The following is a 20,918-nucleotide window of genomic DNA, read 5'->3' as shown; positions in this document are numbered from 1 at the left end:
TAACAATAAACTAAAATAAACTTAATTTTGTTTAGTTATTAACAATATAAATAAGGAGTGTAGCAATCAGTCTACTAGCCTCCCCATGATTGTCTGCTACCAAATTTGCTTTATTTATAAAACAAAGTATTGAGTTTAGAATTACTGATAATTTTTATCTTAAGGACAAACAGTATTGAATTGGGCTCTTCATCCAGTAGTTGATATTAAGTGATATAAGTGATTGAGTGATATAAGTGATTGAGTGATATAAGTGATTGAGTGATATAAGTGATTGAGTGATATAAGTGATTGAGTGATATAAGTGATTAAGTGATATAAGTGATTGAGTGATATAAACCTTCTTAATTTAGTTTTCACACCTATACTTATTCTTTACTTTAATATTTTTTAGTATGTGGTATAAAAACTATACATATTGACTACCTTTTAAAGTTATGCATAAAAAAAATTTATCAGCAGTTTGGATATTGGTACCCAAAGCTGGTATTTAGAATACCTGCTTAAATTGATAATTAGTTGGTTAATTACAATCAGTATAAAAAGTTTAGAAATAAGTATAGAATTAGACTTAAGAAAATGTAGAACAATGAACTTACCATGACCCGTGTAATACAGGTCATGGTAAGTCTACTCCATGCTGACCTTTTTTATACTTATTCTTTATGTAGTAATTTTATTTCAATAATTTTTAGTAAGTGGTTGAAAATAAAATTCTGTCCATTTGTTTTGAGTTAACAATTAATGTTCAATACTTTATAATTTCTTATTGTAGAATTGTAAACTTCTATGAAAAAATGGATACAAAATTTTTTTATTTATTTAGTTTCTATTAAGTTTTTATTAATTTTTTTTCCAGACCAACTGCAGCGTATTAAGACCCTTTTAGAAAATTGGAAAAGATTTTAAAAATTTTAACACTATTTAATAAACAAAAGTCTTTATAGAACAGCAAATAAATGCTATAAATCAATATTTTGGAGATGTTGCAGCAATATAATTTTAAAGTAAAAGTAAAAACTGTAAAACTTGATATATGTTTTAACATTACATAATTTGAAATTTACAAAAGTTAGATATTTGCATACACACTTGTTCGCATTTTCTTATACAAAAAGTGCTACGACTCTTTCACGCCATTAACTCAGGGTACTGGCTGCCATGAGTTCTCTGCAAACACGCACAAATAAGTAACAGCAGCAGCAGGAGCAGCAGCATTAAATTTGATATTAAAATATAATACAATATGTAGGATTTTTTTCATTTTTCTCTTTCTGTTTTAATACAAAATTGTTGCAAGTAGGGCTGTAAATCCGGGCTCGTGTTCAAGAACGGCTCGGTGATCGGCTTGACAAGAGCTCGTTCATGTTCAGCTCGAATGGTAAATGAGCCGGGCTTGAACAAAAAATTAGGCTCGTTTATTAAACGAGCCGAGCTTGAACATCATAGGCTCTTTCATATAGGCTCAATTAAAGCTCGAATATATATATATATATATATATATATATATATTTATTTATATTATAATAATGTATATGTAATAAATAAAATTGTGATATTATATGTATTAATATATAATAAAAATTATTTACAGACGAGCCTTTAATGAACAATTTTTTTTTACTAAACAAGCTTTAAACTAACAGGTTACAATAATTATTTCGAGTTTTAAACCGGTCGAGCTCAAGCAACATGTTAAATGAGCCGAGCCCAAACAATATTAATCCTTAACGAGCCGAGCTCGAACAAAGAATCTCATGTTCGAAACGAGCTCAAGCCGAGCCTGAACACTCTTAATATGTAAACGAGCCAAGCCGAGCCCTGGCAAGTTTGGCTCGTTCAGCTCGATTTACAGGCCTAGTTGCAAATCATTGTTTATATCTATTTCTATCATTTATTGCTTTCATTAAGTCTTTCCATAATAAATATTTTTCTAAGTGCTTTTGATTGTTTTCGTGGTTTGTGACCTTATTAGTTTTCTCCAGTTATTTCCAACACCATTTCTACAAAAAGTTGACAAATTGTATTTGCCTTCTCTCAAAGGATGAACATGCAGATAAAAATTAAGAGTTTTCTTTGTTGATGCGAAATACAAGCCAATCTTGCTGCACAATTTTTGTAGTTAATAAAGTTTTTTATGAGGTAGAAAATAGGCAAACTTTGTGTTCATCACGAGGCAAATTAAATGATGTAGTAGTTGGTGTAATGGTGGTAATGGTGTAGTAGGTGATGTAATGGTGGTAATGGTATAGTAGGTGGACCAACTGCAGTTAAATAGCCACAATCTGAAATTATAAATATTTTCCAAAATCCTGGATCATTACTTATTTGAAATACTGATAATTGGTTAGAATTAATTTTTTTTTAAATTTTTTATCATTTTTTGCTTTCTTTTTAGACTCACCTGATAACAATGGTAACAATTGGTAACATTGTTATTTGTTTTCTACATCAACTCCAAGTCATAATACTTATAATAATTTATGGTTCTATTTTTAAAATAAATTTATGGTTCTATTTTTACTCAAATTGTATACAAAATTAAATCTAATAAGAATTGTAAAGGAATTAAGAATTATGATTTACAGTTCTTTTTCATTCAATAATAGAAATTTAACAATTTTATTCCTTTTGTTTTAATAAAGCGATAAAATTAAAATCTGTTCAAATAACATTAAAAAAAAACTTGAAAATTATTTAAGCAATTTAGAAAAAATTAAAATACCATTATATTATTATAAACAACTTACTTATGTAAACAATGTTACTATTGCAGCTATGTGGCTTTGATAATTTGGTTAACATACTTAAATATTTCTAATATAAAAATGTAATGCTTAAATTTTTGCTTGTCTTAAAAATTTTTAAAACACGTCTCTGTTTAAATGTAGTGACTCTTTAAGTCCTATCAATTTTAATTTACTGTAAAAAAATTTTTATCAAGAATGTTATAATAAATCATTGTGGTCTGGGGTAAAATTGTCCTGTTGTTCCCTCTTCTCTCTTTTTGGAACAGTCCTGCTATGCATGATCATCCATAGTGATTACAATTAAGATGATAGTGGTGATCATTTAAACTGATCATGTAGTTACAATTATGTTAATTTATTAAATAATGTCAGTGAAGAGAGTGAACCTTGTAAGTCTATTCCATACAATTTCATAGGAGACATCAAAATCAATTATAAAATACGAATTCAAAAAAAAATTTTTATTGAGGCAAAATAAAATAATTGTTATATTTTTCTAATAATATGAATAAATAATATAACTGATCATTTAATAGCTTCAACTATAAGAGGTCATAATATGAAGTTTCATCGGCAAGTAAAAAATCTAAGATGATACTCTATCTTATCAAATCAAGTTGTTCATAATTGGAACAGCTTAGACCAAAGGATTGTAGAATCTAAGACAATTAAAAACTTGAAATCAAAGTTAGATTTAGTTACATATAAGCTGTTAGAGCCTAGCTTAGCTAGGCTCTGTACATTTTCTCTTGTACACAGTTATTATTAAATAAATAATGCCAAAAATGTATTTTTATAAAAAATTAGACTTCTAAGGTTAACCCTCTTCACTGATAATTTATTGATTTAGTTTTCAATATTTTGTTTTAGAAAGAACTTGCAAAATCTGTGACTCTAGAAAATGGCAAAACATTATCAGATGCTGAAGGAAGTGTTATGCGTGGTCTTCGTGAGTTTTTGTTTTTTTTTAATTAAAAAATGTTTAATAAAATAGAAGGATAAGAATAAATTATTTAATAGTAATCAAATTATTTTGGAAAAAAATTACAACAAATTGCATCACTTTTAATTACTTTTGATTTTTGTAAACAACACTTCCATGTTGTCTAAAAGTTATAACCATTAGTTTAATTGCAAAATGATCTTTTTTAAATTACTGCAAATAGGCACACTTGATTAAAGTTATTTTGTTTTAATGCTTTATTCTGTTTTTATTTATTTTTTATTTTAGTGTACATACATTGACTGCAAATAGGTAAAACATGTGAGGAGTGCTGCTAAATTGACTGACAAATAGACTAGGCTCAAAATAGCCACCAGACATCGGACATTGTCCTGTAATTAACAACGTCTATCAGACATTTTGTTGGACATATAATTTGTGTGCATTTATTTTATTATCATCTTAGTCGTTCTAAAGTTATTAATAAATTCAGTATTGTAGATAAACTTCATTTTATGAGCTTTTTATTTTATATATACAGCGGAAAATGAAATAAACATATTGATACGTTAATAAAATATGTTATTTTTTGCCAAACTTGAGTATTTATTGGACAAACTGTCCGGAACAAAAAAGTTTGTTATTTTGAGCCCTGGGTAGAACATGGGAAGAGGAGTGCTGCTATGTTGCCTGACTAATAGGTAGATCATGAGAGGAGTTCCACTACATTGACTGAGGATTAGGCTAGGGTGGGCAATTTTTTTATTTTAAAAAAAATTATATATATATACATAGTTTAGGCGTTTCTGTTATATCTGATCTTTTTTTTTTCTGTTGTTCCAAAATGCTAAACATCATCAATAGTAAGCGACCAAAGTTGATAATTAACCAGGTTTGATAAAATGGGCCAGGTTTGATAAAATATAGCCAGGGTCAGGTTTGTGACTGGGGCCGCATAAACATTTATACATCCTGAAGTGTATATTTTTTATTCAAAATTCATGTTATATTTTTTATATATATGCATATATGAACATCATTATTATCATTACCATCATCATCGTGATCATGATCATCATCGTGGTTATCATTATCATCATCATCAGGCTTTAGCTTTCCTCATTTATGCTATTTCTCTAATCATGGTCAATGCTCAAACAAGCTATCTATTACGATAAACCAAAACTTGTTTTTGGATGACTTTTTATTCACTAAGTTGCATCCTTTTACTGTATCTGTCCCTTCATGCTATAAAATTTTTTATTAATCCAGTTTTTTTCCTTGTACATAAAAAAACCTTACAACTCTTACCCACTTTATGTTTTCCTTTTTAATACAACCACAACTTTTTAAGTCTTCAGTTAACCATTTCCTAGCTTTTTAACCTATCCTTCATTTTAAAGTAACTCATAACTTAAAAGTTGTTGCTTAAAACCTTGTTGGAATTAAATTAGAGTTTAAAAATGTATAAATATATGTCAGTATTTAATAAATAATAAATGTAAGTATAAAATTACAATATATAAATTATATAATTTTACTGTGGCCGGGGCCAGGTTTTCAAAAAATCTTATTTTTAGCTGGGGCCGGGGCCCCGGTCACTTCCTTATCATCAACCTTTATTGTTCATTTCTCACTGCCATACATCATGACACTCTATGCTTTTTATTTTAACCAAACTCTTGACCTTTTTTCTGTATTCATCTAAGGTACATTTTCTGCACTCAAAATCAACAATATTGTGAGTACCTTGTATACCACTACATTTCTTGTGAACCAATTGTGAACCTGTACAAACAAAAGAGAGCTGCAACTCCTTTCATACTTTATACTTTACACACTACCTTTCTTGGTACTCAGTCAAAAGCTTTTTAAAGTCAACAAATTCTATCCACAGATTTTTTTTACTTTTTATTAATCTTGTCTTGAAATAAGTATTTTAATATTTGTTGTTTTCTTTCCTGGCCTAATTAACCAAACCGGATGTTATTTGTATATAACATCCGGTTTGGTTAATTCGTATATATTCGTGTTGGTAACTATTTAGGTAACTAAGCTTGCTGAAAGGTTGTATTGAAAATCAAAAATTCCCAGATATTATATAAAAGTTAAATTTGTTCTCATATTTTATGGATAAAAATGTTGTTCACTACAATTAAGGAGAAGGAGAATTTTTTTTTTAATCATTTATACAACCCTTTTTAAGCCCTTTAAACTTTGAAAGAGAAACCTTGACATGTAAGCCTGCTGCACAGAGAATAATGTTTAGTCTGTTACTACCTGGTAGATGACAGATAAAACTTTTTGCTTTTAAAATTTTATAAAGTATTATATTTAGTTTTGTTTACAAAGCAAAAATAAATTTAGTCTACTGTGTGCTCTGCTCCACTACTGCATTAAATGTTTGCTTACTTTTATTATTTTTAGAGGTTGTGGAGCATGCATGTTCTATTGCTTCACTCATGCAAGGTGAAACATCAGCTAATATAGCTAAAGACATGGATACATATTCTTACAGAGTTCCATTGGGAGTGTGTGCTGGAATTGCTCCGTAACGATTTACTTTTTTTTTTTTATCTTATCTACTTCTTTCACCTCTTATTACCCTCCGACAAAAACACCCACACCACTTTTAATTAAATTTTTTCTTTATGCATTTTTAAATTTTAACCAAATAAATTTGTATTAATAGTTAAATATAGGGTAGAGTGGGGCACCATGATACATGGGGCACATGAAACATTGTATTTGTGGAGCTATGTTTTGAAAAAAAAATTATATCATTTGACATCATTAGTCCTGCGAAGGGTCGAAATTTTTTTTTTTTTAATAACAATGTAATTTATTAGTTTTTAAAGCTGAAAGTTTTTAGGTATTTTATTCAATGTGTCTATAGATAAGTAACATTTTGTAAACTATAATCCATAAGCTTTTTACTTCATTAAACAAAATCATTGAAAAAACAAGTTGATACTAAAAATAAAGTGATTTTTTCTATTAGCAAGTATGGGTAACTTGATACAGTATCTGTGGGGGGGCCCTAAAACTGTAGAGTAGTACTCCATTGTGTCATAAACAATTCTAAAAATCATTTCTTTTAATATTTAACGTCAATTTTAAAAAGGTTTATGTAAATATAGTTCAAAGAGATTCCATTTTGATACAAAGCCATTATTTATTGATTATTACACTTAAAACAATATATTATCTGGTCTTCTGGAATGCGATTTGAACCATTGGATGCATTATTTGGGTTATAAAGATTTATTTGTTTATATTTCAAATAAAAATCCGCCTATTCTCTGTTTTATACTTTTTATTTACTTTTTTAATGATGCTCGTAGTGTGTATCAAGGTACCCGATGGGGGTTACCTTGAAACAAATTTCTAATTTTACTAGTCTCACAAGTTTAACCTGTTATATTTTGGTAATTGATAGAATTTATTTTGTGGGTATAAATTTATTCTACAATTTAAACCAATTGCCTAAAAAAAAGTGTATTAAAAAATTATGAAGAAAAAACCAAAAGTGTGTCATGGTGCCCCACTCTCCCCTGCATGCATTTTTCACATTTAGGTCAACACAGCTCTAATAAATTTTGTATGCTTCAAGTTTTAAAATAAAGTAGCGATTTTTTTTTATTCTTTGTTTTTTTCTTTTTGCGAAAAAACTGTTTGGATTTAGCAAAAAAATTCATTAAATATATGTACTGTAATATAAATATTTATGTTAAGTTTAGTTAATTTACTTTATGTCTGCGCTTTTGGAATAGGGTCAGCTTAGGTCAGCAATGCTGACCTAACTGCTGACCTCAAAGTGTTTGAGGTTGGCAAAAAATCGCTGACTTCATTTCTATGTTTTATGGTTACTCCTTTGTGTAAATTTGTTGGCAATTTATTGCCGACCTCATTTTTCCTAATTATGAGGGTTGTGCCTAATATTTGTGCTTGTGCAATCTTTCCCTACTCGTTTAATAATTTTTACTTTTAACGTAAAAAATTTTAAACGAGAAGAAATTTTACGTATATAAGGTGAATTAGTAAAACTTAAACCGAAAATTTTTCATAAAAATCATATTTTTGACCTTTTATCTTTGATCTTTTATCTATAACTATTTTTGGTTTTTAATGAAATGAAATAAATGAATTTTTTTTTTTCAATACATATACTACTACTTGTGTTTTCAAAAAACTTCTCCACCTAATAAGCAAAAATCATTTTTTCCTCATTTACTTAAATAGCATTTTGAATTGATTGTGTTCATTATTATAAAATATATTAAAAACAGTTTTGTGAATATACTGTCTTCCTGTTTCTAAATGGTCAGAGCACATAAAACAAGTGTTATTTTTAACAGCTAAGTGAAGCTAGAGCTGAAATTTTTAATTTGTTGGTATATTTAGTTAACTGAAATTCTTTTGTGATATCTTTAAATTTTAACTGTGATATGTATTTGAATATGTTTTTTGTGATGTCTATATGCTAAATAAAGAGCAAACATTCTACCATATTTTCATTAGTTAAACCTCCCCTTTGGAGTTTTTTTATATAAATTGAAGATATTTTGTTAGTTTGAAAAAGATCTTGGCACAAAGAACATTTAAATTTGGATTTAATTTTTTTTGTTATATACCTAGCAATTCCACCACTGATGTTATATACCATTCCACCACTGATCTGCCCAAGTATCCCAAAAAGTTTTTCAAGAGGATCAGTTTGAAATCTGCTGGTTAAAATGTAATCATATCCTTCTGATAGTAAATCTTTAATTAAATATTCCTTTTTATGGGACAATTAGTGAATTGGATGTCTGAGCTGAAATTGACAATTTGTGACATCTCTGCAAACTTACATTACACTTACATATTAAGCAAAAGCATTTAAAAATTCAGGTTTTTGATCATTTGCAACAATAGCATTTCCTATTTTATTATTAGTATTATATACATTGTTTGAATTTAAAGTTGTCAACCAAGTATTTATTAAATATAGGAAATCAGCAGCACTTATTTCTTTTGGAAAATAACTTTTAACAGCAGAATATGTTGACTCATGGAAAATTTGTAAAGCAAGCTTATCATTTTTGTTTATTTTTACCTGGATGTAAACCAGTTTGAGTAAGTTTTAAGCTTTCTTTAAATTAGCAGACAGTAAGTCATCTTTTTCATTAACTTGGTGAAATAACTGCTAACGAATATCTCCAGCTTCAACATAAATTGTTTCCTCAAATTTATCAAAATTCAGAAAAATAAACTTCTTTGAATGTAATAGTAATTTTTAAAAAGTAGTTTGAATGTAATATTTCTGATGTTTTTTTAAAATATGTACACTATCAAATGTGTAAACTTTGTTTTATCCATAATAAAAAAAATTCTTTGTAGAATTCTACTTTTTAATGAGTTTTTTAAATGCAGGTGTATTGGTTGTCTGTGATGATAAACTGACATTTAAAATTACCATCAAAAAGATTTGTTAGACACTCTTCAATTTCAGCCATCAACCAATTTCCAGAAATACTTGTTTCAGGACATGCTTTAACAACTAAAGGTATAGAATGTTTAATATCAACCAACATAAAAACTACAACTCCTGAATAGAATTCTCCGCTCTCTTTTCCAAAAAATTTATCACCATGATATTGAACACATTTTTGCTAGTATAATTCATCAATTAACAAAACTGAATCTGTGCTTGTTTTTTCTTCTTTTAATAAATATTTTAATTTTTAAGTAGTTCGATTCTACCTTGAGTAAACGTTTTTAAATAACATGTAAGCTTGTAGGCTTGTTGTAAGCTTGTCTAGAGGACATGCTTTTAAATAATATAAGCTTGTCTACAGGTATATCGTAGAATCAAAGCAAACCTAATAAGTTAATTGCTATATAATTCTCTGCTATGTGATTCATAATACATAATACTAAAAAGTTCGCTTAAAATATTTTTTTTTTTTTCTTCAAACCGATTTCTCATATAAGAAACTAAGTTTTCTAACATACTAACATTTGTCAGTGTACACTTATTATTTTGACGAAACAATTGGGGAAGAGGTATTAAATTTCATTTATGGTATAATTTTACATGCAGATTGGTATCAACATTTATGCTTTCAATGTTAGTTGATGATGATATATTTTCAGTAATAACACAATAATAAATAACGACACTAAATATTATTAAAAAAAAATTTTGAGGACAAGTTTTTTTTGTCAAGTCATTGATTGAACAAATCTTATCCTATTTTTTGAGAACTTTCATCAATAAATAAGAATACTATATATTACTTTCATCTAGAAATAAATGAGAATAAGATCTTTTTGTAGGAATCTTTCTTAAAGTTATAGGTGTAAGAAGTAAAGATGGCTTTAAAAAACAGTCTTAATTAATTTAATTGCATGAATATTTGGAATAGGATTCTTTGTAAAGTCTAGTGAATTTTGTTTGCTTCGTTTAATAAATTTTTCTTTAAAATAATAAATATTCCAGAGAATTTAGTTTACAAATAACTGCGCTTATAAACTTGACCCACCGGGAGCATAAATCTATGTTGGAGGAAAAATTAAATACAACTACACAACAAATTATATATTTATTGGAATAAAAACAAACTTTTATTTTATATAAAAATCTAAAATAAAAATTTGTTTTTATTCCAATAAATATAGTTATAATTCTTTTAAGATCCACTTTAAGCAAATAAAGAACTTGACTAAAAACTGGTCTACTAATTATCGGACTTGTAAGCAACAAGTCCGGCCATTTATTTAAATAGGCCATGATATATATATATATATATATATATATATATATATATATATATATATATATATATATATATATATATATATATATATATATATATAAATATATATATATATATACATACATACATACATACATACATACATACATACATACATACATACATACATACATACATATATATATATATATATATATATATATATATATATATATATATATATATATATATATATATATATATATATATATATTAGTGAAGGATATAAAGGAGTTATAAGGATATTATTATAGGGTTTACTGAGAAAACTTTCAAAGACAGTTGGTATAAACATAAAAGCTCTTTTGTTTATGAACATAAAGCCAACTCCACTGAACTTTCCAAATTTGTGTGGAAATGTAAAAATAACGCTATAGAACCTATACTAAAATGGAATATTCTCGATCAAGCCGAGCCATTCAAACCTGGTTGTAAATTTTGCAATTTTTGCTTGACAGAAAAATATCACATTATTACATCACCATTAAGTTTGCTTAACAAACGAACCAAACTTGCGTCAAAATGCCGCCATTAAAATAAATTTCTAATAAAGAACTTTAAGGTCATCAAAACAGACACTCCATAGCATTTTTTGTATATAATTTTTTTCGTTACTTTTTTGTTGTTGTTACATCTGATGATTGCTATTACAGGAAACTTTTAGTTGTGTAAATGAAATATATCCTTATAATTATTAAGCTTTCACTATATATATATATATATATATATATATATATATATACATACATACATACATACATACATACATACATACATACATACATACATACATACATACATACATACATACATACATACAAATATCTTTGCATACCTAGCTCTGCATAAAATGTTGCTGATAAGGTCATAGAGAAATAAGGACCTGCGGGGACTTCAAGTATGCAAAATATATTTGGACAGTGCTGACCTAAATCCTCAAAAAAAAAGTGAATTATCAAAAATTGTTTTGAAATTTCAGTTACTGATTTTATTGTTATTAGGTTTAATTTTCCAGCCATGATACCATTATGGGTATGTTTTATTTACAATTAGCTTGTTATTAAAATTTTTTAAATTTATATTTAAAACTTTAAATAAATAAAAAATTGGGTTTGTAGATGTTTCCGATGGCATTAACTACAGGCAACACATTTATCATGAAACCTTCAGAGCAAGACCCAGGGGCTTGTATGCTATTGGCTCAAATGGCTATTGATTGTGGTGTACCTGATGGTGTTCTTAATGTTATTCATGGTACTAAACCAGGTTTGTAAATTACAATTTAAATAATGCTTTTATTTCCTTTTTTTAGTTCTATAGTTTTTTAAACTATTTTTATAATCTATTAATATCTATTTAATTACATTATATAATATTGTACTTCTTGTACCTAATTATTATCATATCTATTATATTGAAATTAATTATCATAATTATTCTATTCTAATTATATTATATAATATTGTACTTTTAGTACCTAACTATTGAAAACATTTTTTTGTAAACAACTTTAAATTTTAATCATTTCTTTAAAATAGTTTTCTTTTCAAATGTTTAGCTGTTGATTTCATTTGTACCAACCCATCAATTAGAGCAATTTCGTTTGTTGGATCAGATCATGTGGTATTTTGAATAATACTTTTTTAAATACGATATTGTAATGTTTACTCTTTACTCTTAAATTTTACTCTTTTTTTAACACCAATAAAGTGTTTTAAAAGTTTTTAAGATGTCACTTGTTTAGTTTTTATCAAAGTTTGAGTACATGCTACCTGGATCATCCATTAATTTTGTTGCTTTGTAAATAGTTTAATTAAGAAATGAATATAATTAATTTTTTTTTTTTTTTTTTTTTGCGTCCTCTTAGGTAGAGTGCTACTTATATTACTATATTATTTTTTATAGTATATTTCTTTATTACTTTGTGTCTATTGCCTTTATTACTTTGTGTCTATTGTAAGCATAGTTTGATAAAGCCTTTGTGAGATGTTAAAAAAATAATTATTTTAATCTAAACTAGTTAAAAAAATTATTATTATTAATTATAGGGGCAGCATATTTATGAATTGGGTTGTGCAAATGGTAAAAGAGTCCAATCAAATATGGCAAGTTATTAAGTTAAAAAATGATTTTTTTTAATTTCTGTTCTAAATAACGTTTAAATGATTTGATTTTTTTCAGGGTGCTAAAAATCATGGAGTTATACTCTCCGATGCTAATAAAGAAATGACTTTAAACCAATTGGTTGGTGCAGCTTTTGGTGCAGCTGGCCAGCGTTGCATGGCACTTTCCACTGCTGTATTTGTTGGCGAAGCTCAAAAATGGATACCTGATCTGGTTGAGCGTGCTAAGAAATTAAAAGTTAATTCAGGTAATGAGAATAATATTGTAGATTCTTATAAAAATATTAATAATAACAAAACAAAGTTTAAATTTCACATGAAAGGATGTCTAACCTAGTATATTTATTGTGATTGACTGTGAACTTATATACATATTTTATTTTTATTGTAGGTGACCAACCAGGAACCGATATATGCCCATTGATCAATAAAGCCGCAAAAGAACGATGTGAAAGATTGATACAAAGTGGAATTAATCAGGGAGCTAAATGTATACTTGATGGTCGTGGTATTAAAGTGCCTGGATATGAAAAGGGGAATTTTGTGGGACCTACTATATTGACAAATGTAACTGTAAGTAATAAATTTTTTGTACTAAAAGAATTTTTATAAAATAATTTCTGACTGATCTTAGTAATCATACAGAAATCAATCATGACCTGTTAAAAAAATAATTGTATGTAATCATATCTTACATTTAAGTTTTTTTATTGCTTAGCCAAGTATGGAATGCTATCAAGAAGAGATTTTCGGTCCTGTTCTTCTAGTACTGAATGCTGACACTCTCGATGAAGTATTTTTTTTATAAAAATGTGGTTGAAAAAAGAAAGTTAAATGGAAAAATTTGTTGTATTTATTTATTTTATTTTAGGCCACTGAAATTATTAACAGAAATCGGTATGGAAATGGTACTGCAATATTCACTAACTCTGGTGCTGCTGCTAGAAGGTTTACAGACCGTGTTGACTGTGGACAGGTATATTTTATTTTGGATATTAAAATAGAAAAAAATTTGAAATACACTTGAGTTCATGCAAATAAGCTAATTTCAAAATTTTACATACATTAAAATGATAACAACAGTCTAACAAAAGAATTTTTTATGAAAACATCTCTATAATGTTAGGTTATTTTAAAACAAATATTTCAGTTTAAGTAATATGCCATTTAATTGTTTAAATAAGTTTGAAATTTTGTGTTATACTAATAATAATTACATTAGTATTTTTTATCAAACTAAGTCCTCATCAAATATAAGCCTCATTCAAACTAAGCCCTCATCAAATATCAGCCTCAGTTTATAAAATTTTTATTAAATATCAGCTTCAGTAGTTTACTAGTTCCAGAAAAGGATTTCAGCATTGAGTACCAAGGCAAAACATCATTTTGAAGTCTTCTTATTTTTTAGGGCACCACTGTACATCTATATGATTAATATATTATTAAATTATTATAACTACTTTTTAAGATTGGTATCAATGTTCCAATACCAGTACCTGTTCCAATGTTTTCTTTTACTGGTAATAGAGGTTCCTTTCGTGGAGATTTGAACTTTTATGGAAAAGCTGTAAGTATATTATTAAATTTTATTTTTTACTTGTACATTTTTTTTTTTTTTTTTTTTTTTTTTATGTTATTCACCTCTTCAAGGCCAAGAAGGCCACTACAGATGAGGAGGCTACTTAATAGTGGTTATAACCCTCTCTCAACTCTATAACTCCGAAACACGAACCTCGTCGAACAAGGCTGCTGCGCGGAGAAATAAGTTGAGCGCGGTACTACCAGGGACGTGGTATGGATCGAACTCCGAACCTCTCGCTTATGAAGCGAGCGCTTTACCACAACACCACTACCGCATATATAGTGTTATATTGTTACATAAATATAGTGTTATATTGTAGTGTACATAAGTATAGTATCTTAACTTTTCAAAACTTTTATCAAAATATTTAAAAAAGATTTTACATGTGACCTTTTATAGAATATTGTCAAACTAATATATAAGTTAATAAAATGATTAAGAATAAAATTTTAAAATAAGTATTTTAAAAGTATTTTTTTAATAGAAATTTTAAATTGAAATTTTCCTTTAAATTTAATGATTTTATTAACCTTGATTCTTATGTAATTTTTCATATGCTGTACGGCAGGGGTGGCCAGACTTTTTAGGATATGGACAAAAAAAATGTTGAAAAACAATTTTGCGGGCAAAAAATATTTGTTTCTATGAAAATATAGATGACTAATAACTATTATAATCATTTGTATCAAAGCAATATAGTTATTAAGAGTGGTGAACTTGACCGTCTGAAACTAGTTTTTTGATGTCTGGATTGATATTTGAGGTAGAGGTATCACATATATATTTCATTTATATATTTCACATATATATTTCATAGAGGTATCACATATATATTTTATATATATTTGAGGTAGAGGTATCACATATATATGATGTCTGGATTGATATTTGAGGTAGAGGTATCACATTACCAAGATGGTTGTCTCCTAAGTATCCAAATTGTTTAACAGGCATTTAAAAAAGTCTCTGAGAGCATTTTTTTGCCTGCGCACAGTGGTTTGGCCACCACTTCTGTAGTGCTTAATTCATGGTTTAAAAGTAAACATTTGTAATGGATTAAACTACTAAAATCATTCCCAAAAGTACAATAGCTTAATCCTAATCAACTCTTAATTACCACCAAAAAAAAAGTTTTAACATGCAATTTTCCTTTGCAGTAATTGTTAATTGAATCACTAAATATATATATTTTTTTTTTTTTTTTTTTTTTTTAAACATCTTCGCTTCCAACAAGGCTGCAAGCAGCCACTAATTAAAGTTGGAAGTTACTGAAAGAGAAAAGATAAAGATTGTAGAGCAAGATAACGATTGACGGACGATTTAAAAGATTGCAAATTATATGAATCAGGAAAGCAAGATGAAGGAAGCGAATTCCAAAGAGCTGATGTTCGAGGAAAAAAACTAGATGAATAAGCGTTTTTGGAGCACTTAGGAACAGTCACAGAAAAAGGATGACACTTAATTGAATGACGAGTAACACGAGAATGAATTTTAGTAGATGGCACAAGAGACACTAGCTCTTTCGAGCAGTGCCCATTATAGTATTTGTAGAAAAGAGAAAGAGAAGCAACATTACGACGATGTGATAATGGTTGAAGGTTGGCTGCAAGAGCAGGTCCAACTATGTTTACAATGCGTTTTTGCACCTTGTCTAAAAGAGAAAGGGCATCATTAGAAGATCCGCCCCAGATATGGCAACAGTATTCCATACAAGGCCGGATTTGAGATTTATAGAGGTAGAGAATAGAATCCAGAGTAAGAAAGTGGCGAGCTCGATAAAGAGATGCAACCTTAGCAGATGCTAATTTTGCAACCGATTTGATATATGGTTTCCAAGAAAGATTGGAAGTAAGAGTTAATCCTAGAAGATGAAGAGTAGGTGACTCATCGAGTACATCACCGTTCATAAATATAGGAAGATCTAAATTATTGCGATAACGATTGGCTGAAAAAAATTGAGTTTTATCTGAATTAAAGTTCACCAGCCACTGTGAGCCCCATGCTGTAGCAGAAGTGAGATCCTTTTCAAGCTCAAATGCCCCCTCCAGGCAATCAGAGGGTGTTGGTTTCTTATCACGACAAGAATAAATGGTAGTATCATCAGCAAACAATGCCACCTTAGATGTGAGAATATCTGGAAGATCGTTAATGTAAATTAAAAAGAGTATAGGGCCAAGGATAGAACCTTGAGAAACCCCTGAAGTTACAGAATAAGAAGAAGAGTGTTGTCCATCGAGGACAACTTTAATGCTACGATTGGAAAGGAAGGATTCAATGATCTTAAAGATGTTGCCGGATACACCATAAGAAGAAAGCTTATGGAGAAGACCAGCATGCCAAACTTTATCAAACGCTTTTGAAATGTCAAGAGCGATGGCCTTAACCTCTCCACCTTCATCTAATGCACGATAAAACCTGTCAGTTATTACTGTTAGCAAATCAGCTGTAGAACGAGAAGATCGAAATCCATATTGATGGTCAGAAAGTAAGTTATTAGATTCAAGATAAGAAATTAAGTGTTTGTTGATTAAAGATTCAAAAACCTTGCTTATGATAGGAAGAAGACTTATGGGACGGTAATTAGACGAATCAGATCGCTCCCCAGAATTTTTGAAGATAGGGATAACAGATGCGGCTTTCCAGCAGGCTGGAAAACAAGACTCTGATAAGCACTTGTTGAATAGTTTTGAGAGTATAGACGACAGCTCTGGAGAACACTTCTGCAAGACAATAACAGGTATGTTGTCTGGGCCACAAGCTGTAGAAGAGTCTAGACAGGAAATCGCTTTAGATACAGATGCTGAAGTGATATGAATGTCAAGCAATGAATCAACCTGTTTGTTGGCAATATCAGGTAGAACGCAATTAGTGGAATCAAGAGATGATATTGATGAAAAGTTTTTAGCAAACAGTTCGGCTTTGTCTTTAGGTGAGGTGACAAAGTCTGAACCATACAAGAGAGGTGGAATTATAGATTTGCCCTTATTATTGATATTATTAAAGATTCTCCAGAAGTCACGAGAGCCTAATTTTTGAGATGAGATACGAGATTTCATGACCTGAGAATAGCGGGTTTTGGCGTTAGACAAAACCTTTTTACAGTTGTTTCTAGCAGTAATAAACAGACGTCTGTTTTCTGGAGAATTGTTTTGCTGATAAATATGGAAGTAACGGTTTCGATTGGCAATCGCAGCAGCACAGTGTGAGGAAAACCATGGAGGAGAGTGAGGCTTGACCTGGAATCGTCGGGAGGGAATAAAAGATTCCATGCCAGCCTGAATCCACGAAGTTATATAAGAAGCACATTTTTCGACAGGAAGTTGAAAGATTTCTACCCAAGGGCCATCACGAAGAAAATCACGGAAAGAATCCCAGTCAGCTTTACTGTAGTTGTAAGAGGTTCGATAGTAGGGGTATTCAGGTGATGAAGAAGAATGAGATATTAGTTTTAAAGAGATCAAACTGTGATCAGAAGCACCTAAGGGTGAATGTGGAGAAACTGAGCACTGACTAGGATCAGAAACAAGACATAAGTCGAGTAGAGAAGGTAAATGATTAGGGTTGTCAGGAAAGCGAGTTGGAAAGTTGACTATTTGAGTTAGGGATTGAGAAAGGCAAAAGTTGTGGGTTTTAATGCCTGCAGAGTCACTGACACTAGAGCCAAGCCATTCAGAGTGGTGAGCATTAAAGTCACCAACAACAACTATATTAGCTGATGGATAAAGAGAGAGGGCTTGGTCAATATGATCAGAAATAACATCAAAAAGTGTACAGTCTTGAGATGAAGGAGATCGATATAGAACAAAGAGAAAGGCAATAGTGTGAAGTGGTGCTAAACGAAAGCACATGAAAGAATAGTCTGTGGATTCAAACCTAGTTTCACGACAAACAGGTGAATTCTTACGAATGTAAATGCCCAGGCCAAGCATGTGGCTATTGGAGTCTTTACGAATCAGAGGAAGATAACCATCAACACTAAGATCACAAGATGAGACAGCCGAACTCAAATTAGTCTCACAAAGAGCAAGTAGGTCTGGTGAACTTTGCAAGAGATAAGACTCAACAGAAGAAAAGTTACTTCGAAGACCACGAATATTAGTGAATGATAGGTTTAGAGAACTTGGTGATGATGATGGTTTTTTGTGTTTTATAGTTTTTGTGACTTTATTCATTTTTAAATTAGATTGAAGAACTTGACTCAAAGCATAGATAGTATTCAGAACACCGTTTAATAGCCCAAGCAATTGCCTCATTACTACTAATAAACCCTAAGCCGTAACAAAGGGCTCCAAATGTGGCCTCCGCAATGCACACCAAAAGTACAAACAGGGACACCATCCATGCGCAACATGGCACTGTTAATACTTTGATATTTTTCAGCTGTTGATGGAATCAGCCTCTCTGAGAGCTACCACAGAGTTCGGGAAACCTGACTACCAGCCGGCCTCAGAACCATAAAACTGAGTTTTAGAGCTGTACCCTCATAAGGAGATAATACAATGAGTTGCCTAGTCATAAAAACAGTGACACAAGCAAACCCATGCATTGAGTCAAGAAGATCCAGCATTCAACATCCTAAACTGGAAACAATGTATTAAAAATACATCTGCGCCAGCCTAATAGATGAAGAAGGGGTGCGAGGCTGGTCAACAGATAGAATCTGTTTACCCCTTAAGTCTTTGCCTAGGAGGCCTTCTACAAGACAGTAGCTGGGTGCATTTAACATCCGCCCAAGATGAGTATTTTTATCGAGACACCATCTCTAGCCTTTACTCAACCAAGAGCCCCAAGGCAGGGAGTGTTTTAAATCGGAGTTGGCATCTCCTAGCCTTTGCCTAAAAAGGCGTATCCTACAAGGCAGCAGGACATGAAGCAGATTGTACTGGGTTACATGTTACCAGTAGCAGGATATCCTGATCTGACAAAATATAGACTGTTATATATAATATATAATAATATATATAGATATATAATAATCTTAATATATATAAAGGGCAATGTGTGTGTGTTTGTTTGTTTGTTCTCTATAGAAATCCAAACCGCCGGACCGATCTCGATGAAATTTGGCATGGGGTAGTCCTCGAGGGGGAGAAGGTTCTTAGCTGGGTTTTGACCCCGTACCCCGACCCCCGGGGTCAGGGGGGCCCAAAAATGAGATCCAGTGTGGCTCTGCAGCCTCAGCCGTGCAATTTGGCAAAACCTAAAAGCTTCCTACCTGTGGAGGAGTGTCAGAACACTTCATTTTACAACAAACATGAGGGTAAAGTTGTCTGGTGATCTGTCAGCAGGAGCCTTTTCCAATCAGCTCCTTGCCTTGGGCAATGGTGAGGCACCAGTTGATGTGCAGACAGGGCTCATTATATTCCCTGCCAACTTTTGCACACTGGTGGATTCTGCAGAGGAATTCATTGTCAAGGTGTTTCCCAACATCCAGCAGAGTTTCACCAGACATGACTGGATCTGTGAGAGAGCTATTCTGGCTCCCAAAAATGAGTCTGTCACCAAGATCAATATGCAGATCCAGAAAATGCTCCCAGGCAATGAAAAGTCCTACAACTCCATTGACATGGTTATGGACCCCAGTGAAGCTGTCAACTATCCAACAGAATTTCTGAACTCTTTAGAACCATCTGGATGTCCTCCTCACATTCTTCACCTGAAAGTTGGAGCACCAATCATTCTCCTTCGCAACCTCGACAGTCCCAAGCTCTGCAATGGAACTCGACTCATCATCAAAACTATCCTTTCAAACTTGATTGAAGCAACTATACTGACTGGATGTGGCAAAGGTGAGAATGTCTTCATTCCAAGGATTCCAATGATTCCCAATGACCTCCCATTCAGTTTAAAGCGCCTCCAGTTTCCAGTCAGGCTGGCTTTTGCCATGACCATTAACAAAGCGCAGGGACAGTCACTCAAAGTGGCTGGCATCAATTTGGAACAGCCCTGCTTTTCTCACGGCCAGCTCTATGTTGCATGCTCCAGAGTTGGATCTCCACGAAATCTTTTCATTTTGACTCCAGAAGAAAAAACCAAGAACATTGTCTATCAGAAGGCTCTTCAGTGAAAGAAATCCTCTTTAAAGAAGTCCTATTAAAATAAAACAATAACAATCCAATGTGAAGAAATTACCCATGATTTAACTTTTGTAACATGTTCAACTTTTTTTTCCAGTGTGAGAGAACAATTTAATTGAAAAATTTGAGTAAATGTTCTTTTGGAAATTCTTAATTTGTTGTTTTTAAGAGGAAAATAAACAAAATGTCTTTTTCTTCCTTAATGTCTTTCAGTTATTTCATAGCTTCAACCAACAGGGTCACATTTTGTGGGATTATTGTGCAACACTAAAAAATATTGCACAATCTTACTGTGCATAGCCCAAAATTAGTATAACAAAGTTCCAGATGCTCATTTACTTTTAAATATTGGCCCGGGCAACGCCGGGTAACTCCAGCTAGTAAATATATATAGACTGTTATATATAATAATAAATAATTAGTTTAAAAACCTTTAAAAAGTTTATTAATTTTGTAATAGCATTAATATAAAAAAAAGTAGGAATACAAGAGCAAATATTTATGTTATTTTTATTTGTAAATATTAGAACTGATTAGAAAAATTAGTTAAAACAAATAACATGACAAAGTACTTAACTGAACCTAACAAGGCCTAAATATTAATAAATCACACCTTAGCTATCAAATAATAAACCTAAATGTA

At 30.5% G+C, this 20,918-nt stretch overlaps 1 protein-coding gene across 1 annotated transcript in view; it reads left to right on the top strand.

Moving 5' to 3' along the window:
- The window catches only part of LOC100202568 (probable methylmalonate-semialdehyde/malonate-semialdehyde dehydrogenase [acylating], mitochondrial), a 37,211-nt gene that overhangs the window by 12,014 nt on the left and 4,279 nt on the right, over positions 1-20,918 (top strand). Inside the window, exons 5-15 of the mRNA XM_065799039.1 lie at positions 3,621-3,699; positions 6,121-6,244; positions 11,495-11,525; positions 11,612-11,759; positions 12,052-12,116; positions 12,542-12,598; positions 12,675-12,864; positions 13,008-13,189; positions 13,335-13,409; positions 13,488-13,592; positions 14,085-14,183. Coding sequence (XP_065655111.1) covers positions 3,621-3,699; positions 6,121-6,244; positions 11,495-11,525; positions 11,612-11,759; positions 12,052-12,116; positions 12,542-12,598; positions 12,675-12,864; positions 13,008-13,189; positions 13,335-13,409; positions 13,488-13,592; positions 14,085-14,183 — 1,155 coding nt within the window. The remainder of the gene's footprint in view (positions 1-3,620; positions 3,700-6,120; positions 6,245-11,494; positions 11,526-11,611; positions 11,760-12,051; positions 12,117-12,541; positions 12,599-12,674; positions 12,865-13,007; positions 13,190-13,334; positions 13,410-13,487; positions 13,593-14,084; positions 14,184-20,918) is intronic.

Source organism: Hydra vulgaris, chromosome 06 (genome assembly GCF_038396675.1).
Source record: "Hydra vulgaris chromosome 06, alternate assembly HydraT2T_AEP".
NCBI lineage: Eukaryota > Metazoa > Cnidaria > Hydrozoa > Anthoathecata > Hydridae > Hydra > Hydra vulgaris.
Note: the sequence above shows the minus strand (reverse complement) of the source record. Positions and strands in the feature narration are given on the sequence as shown.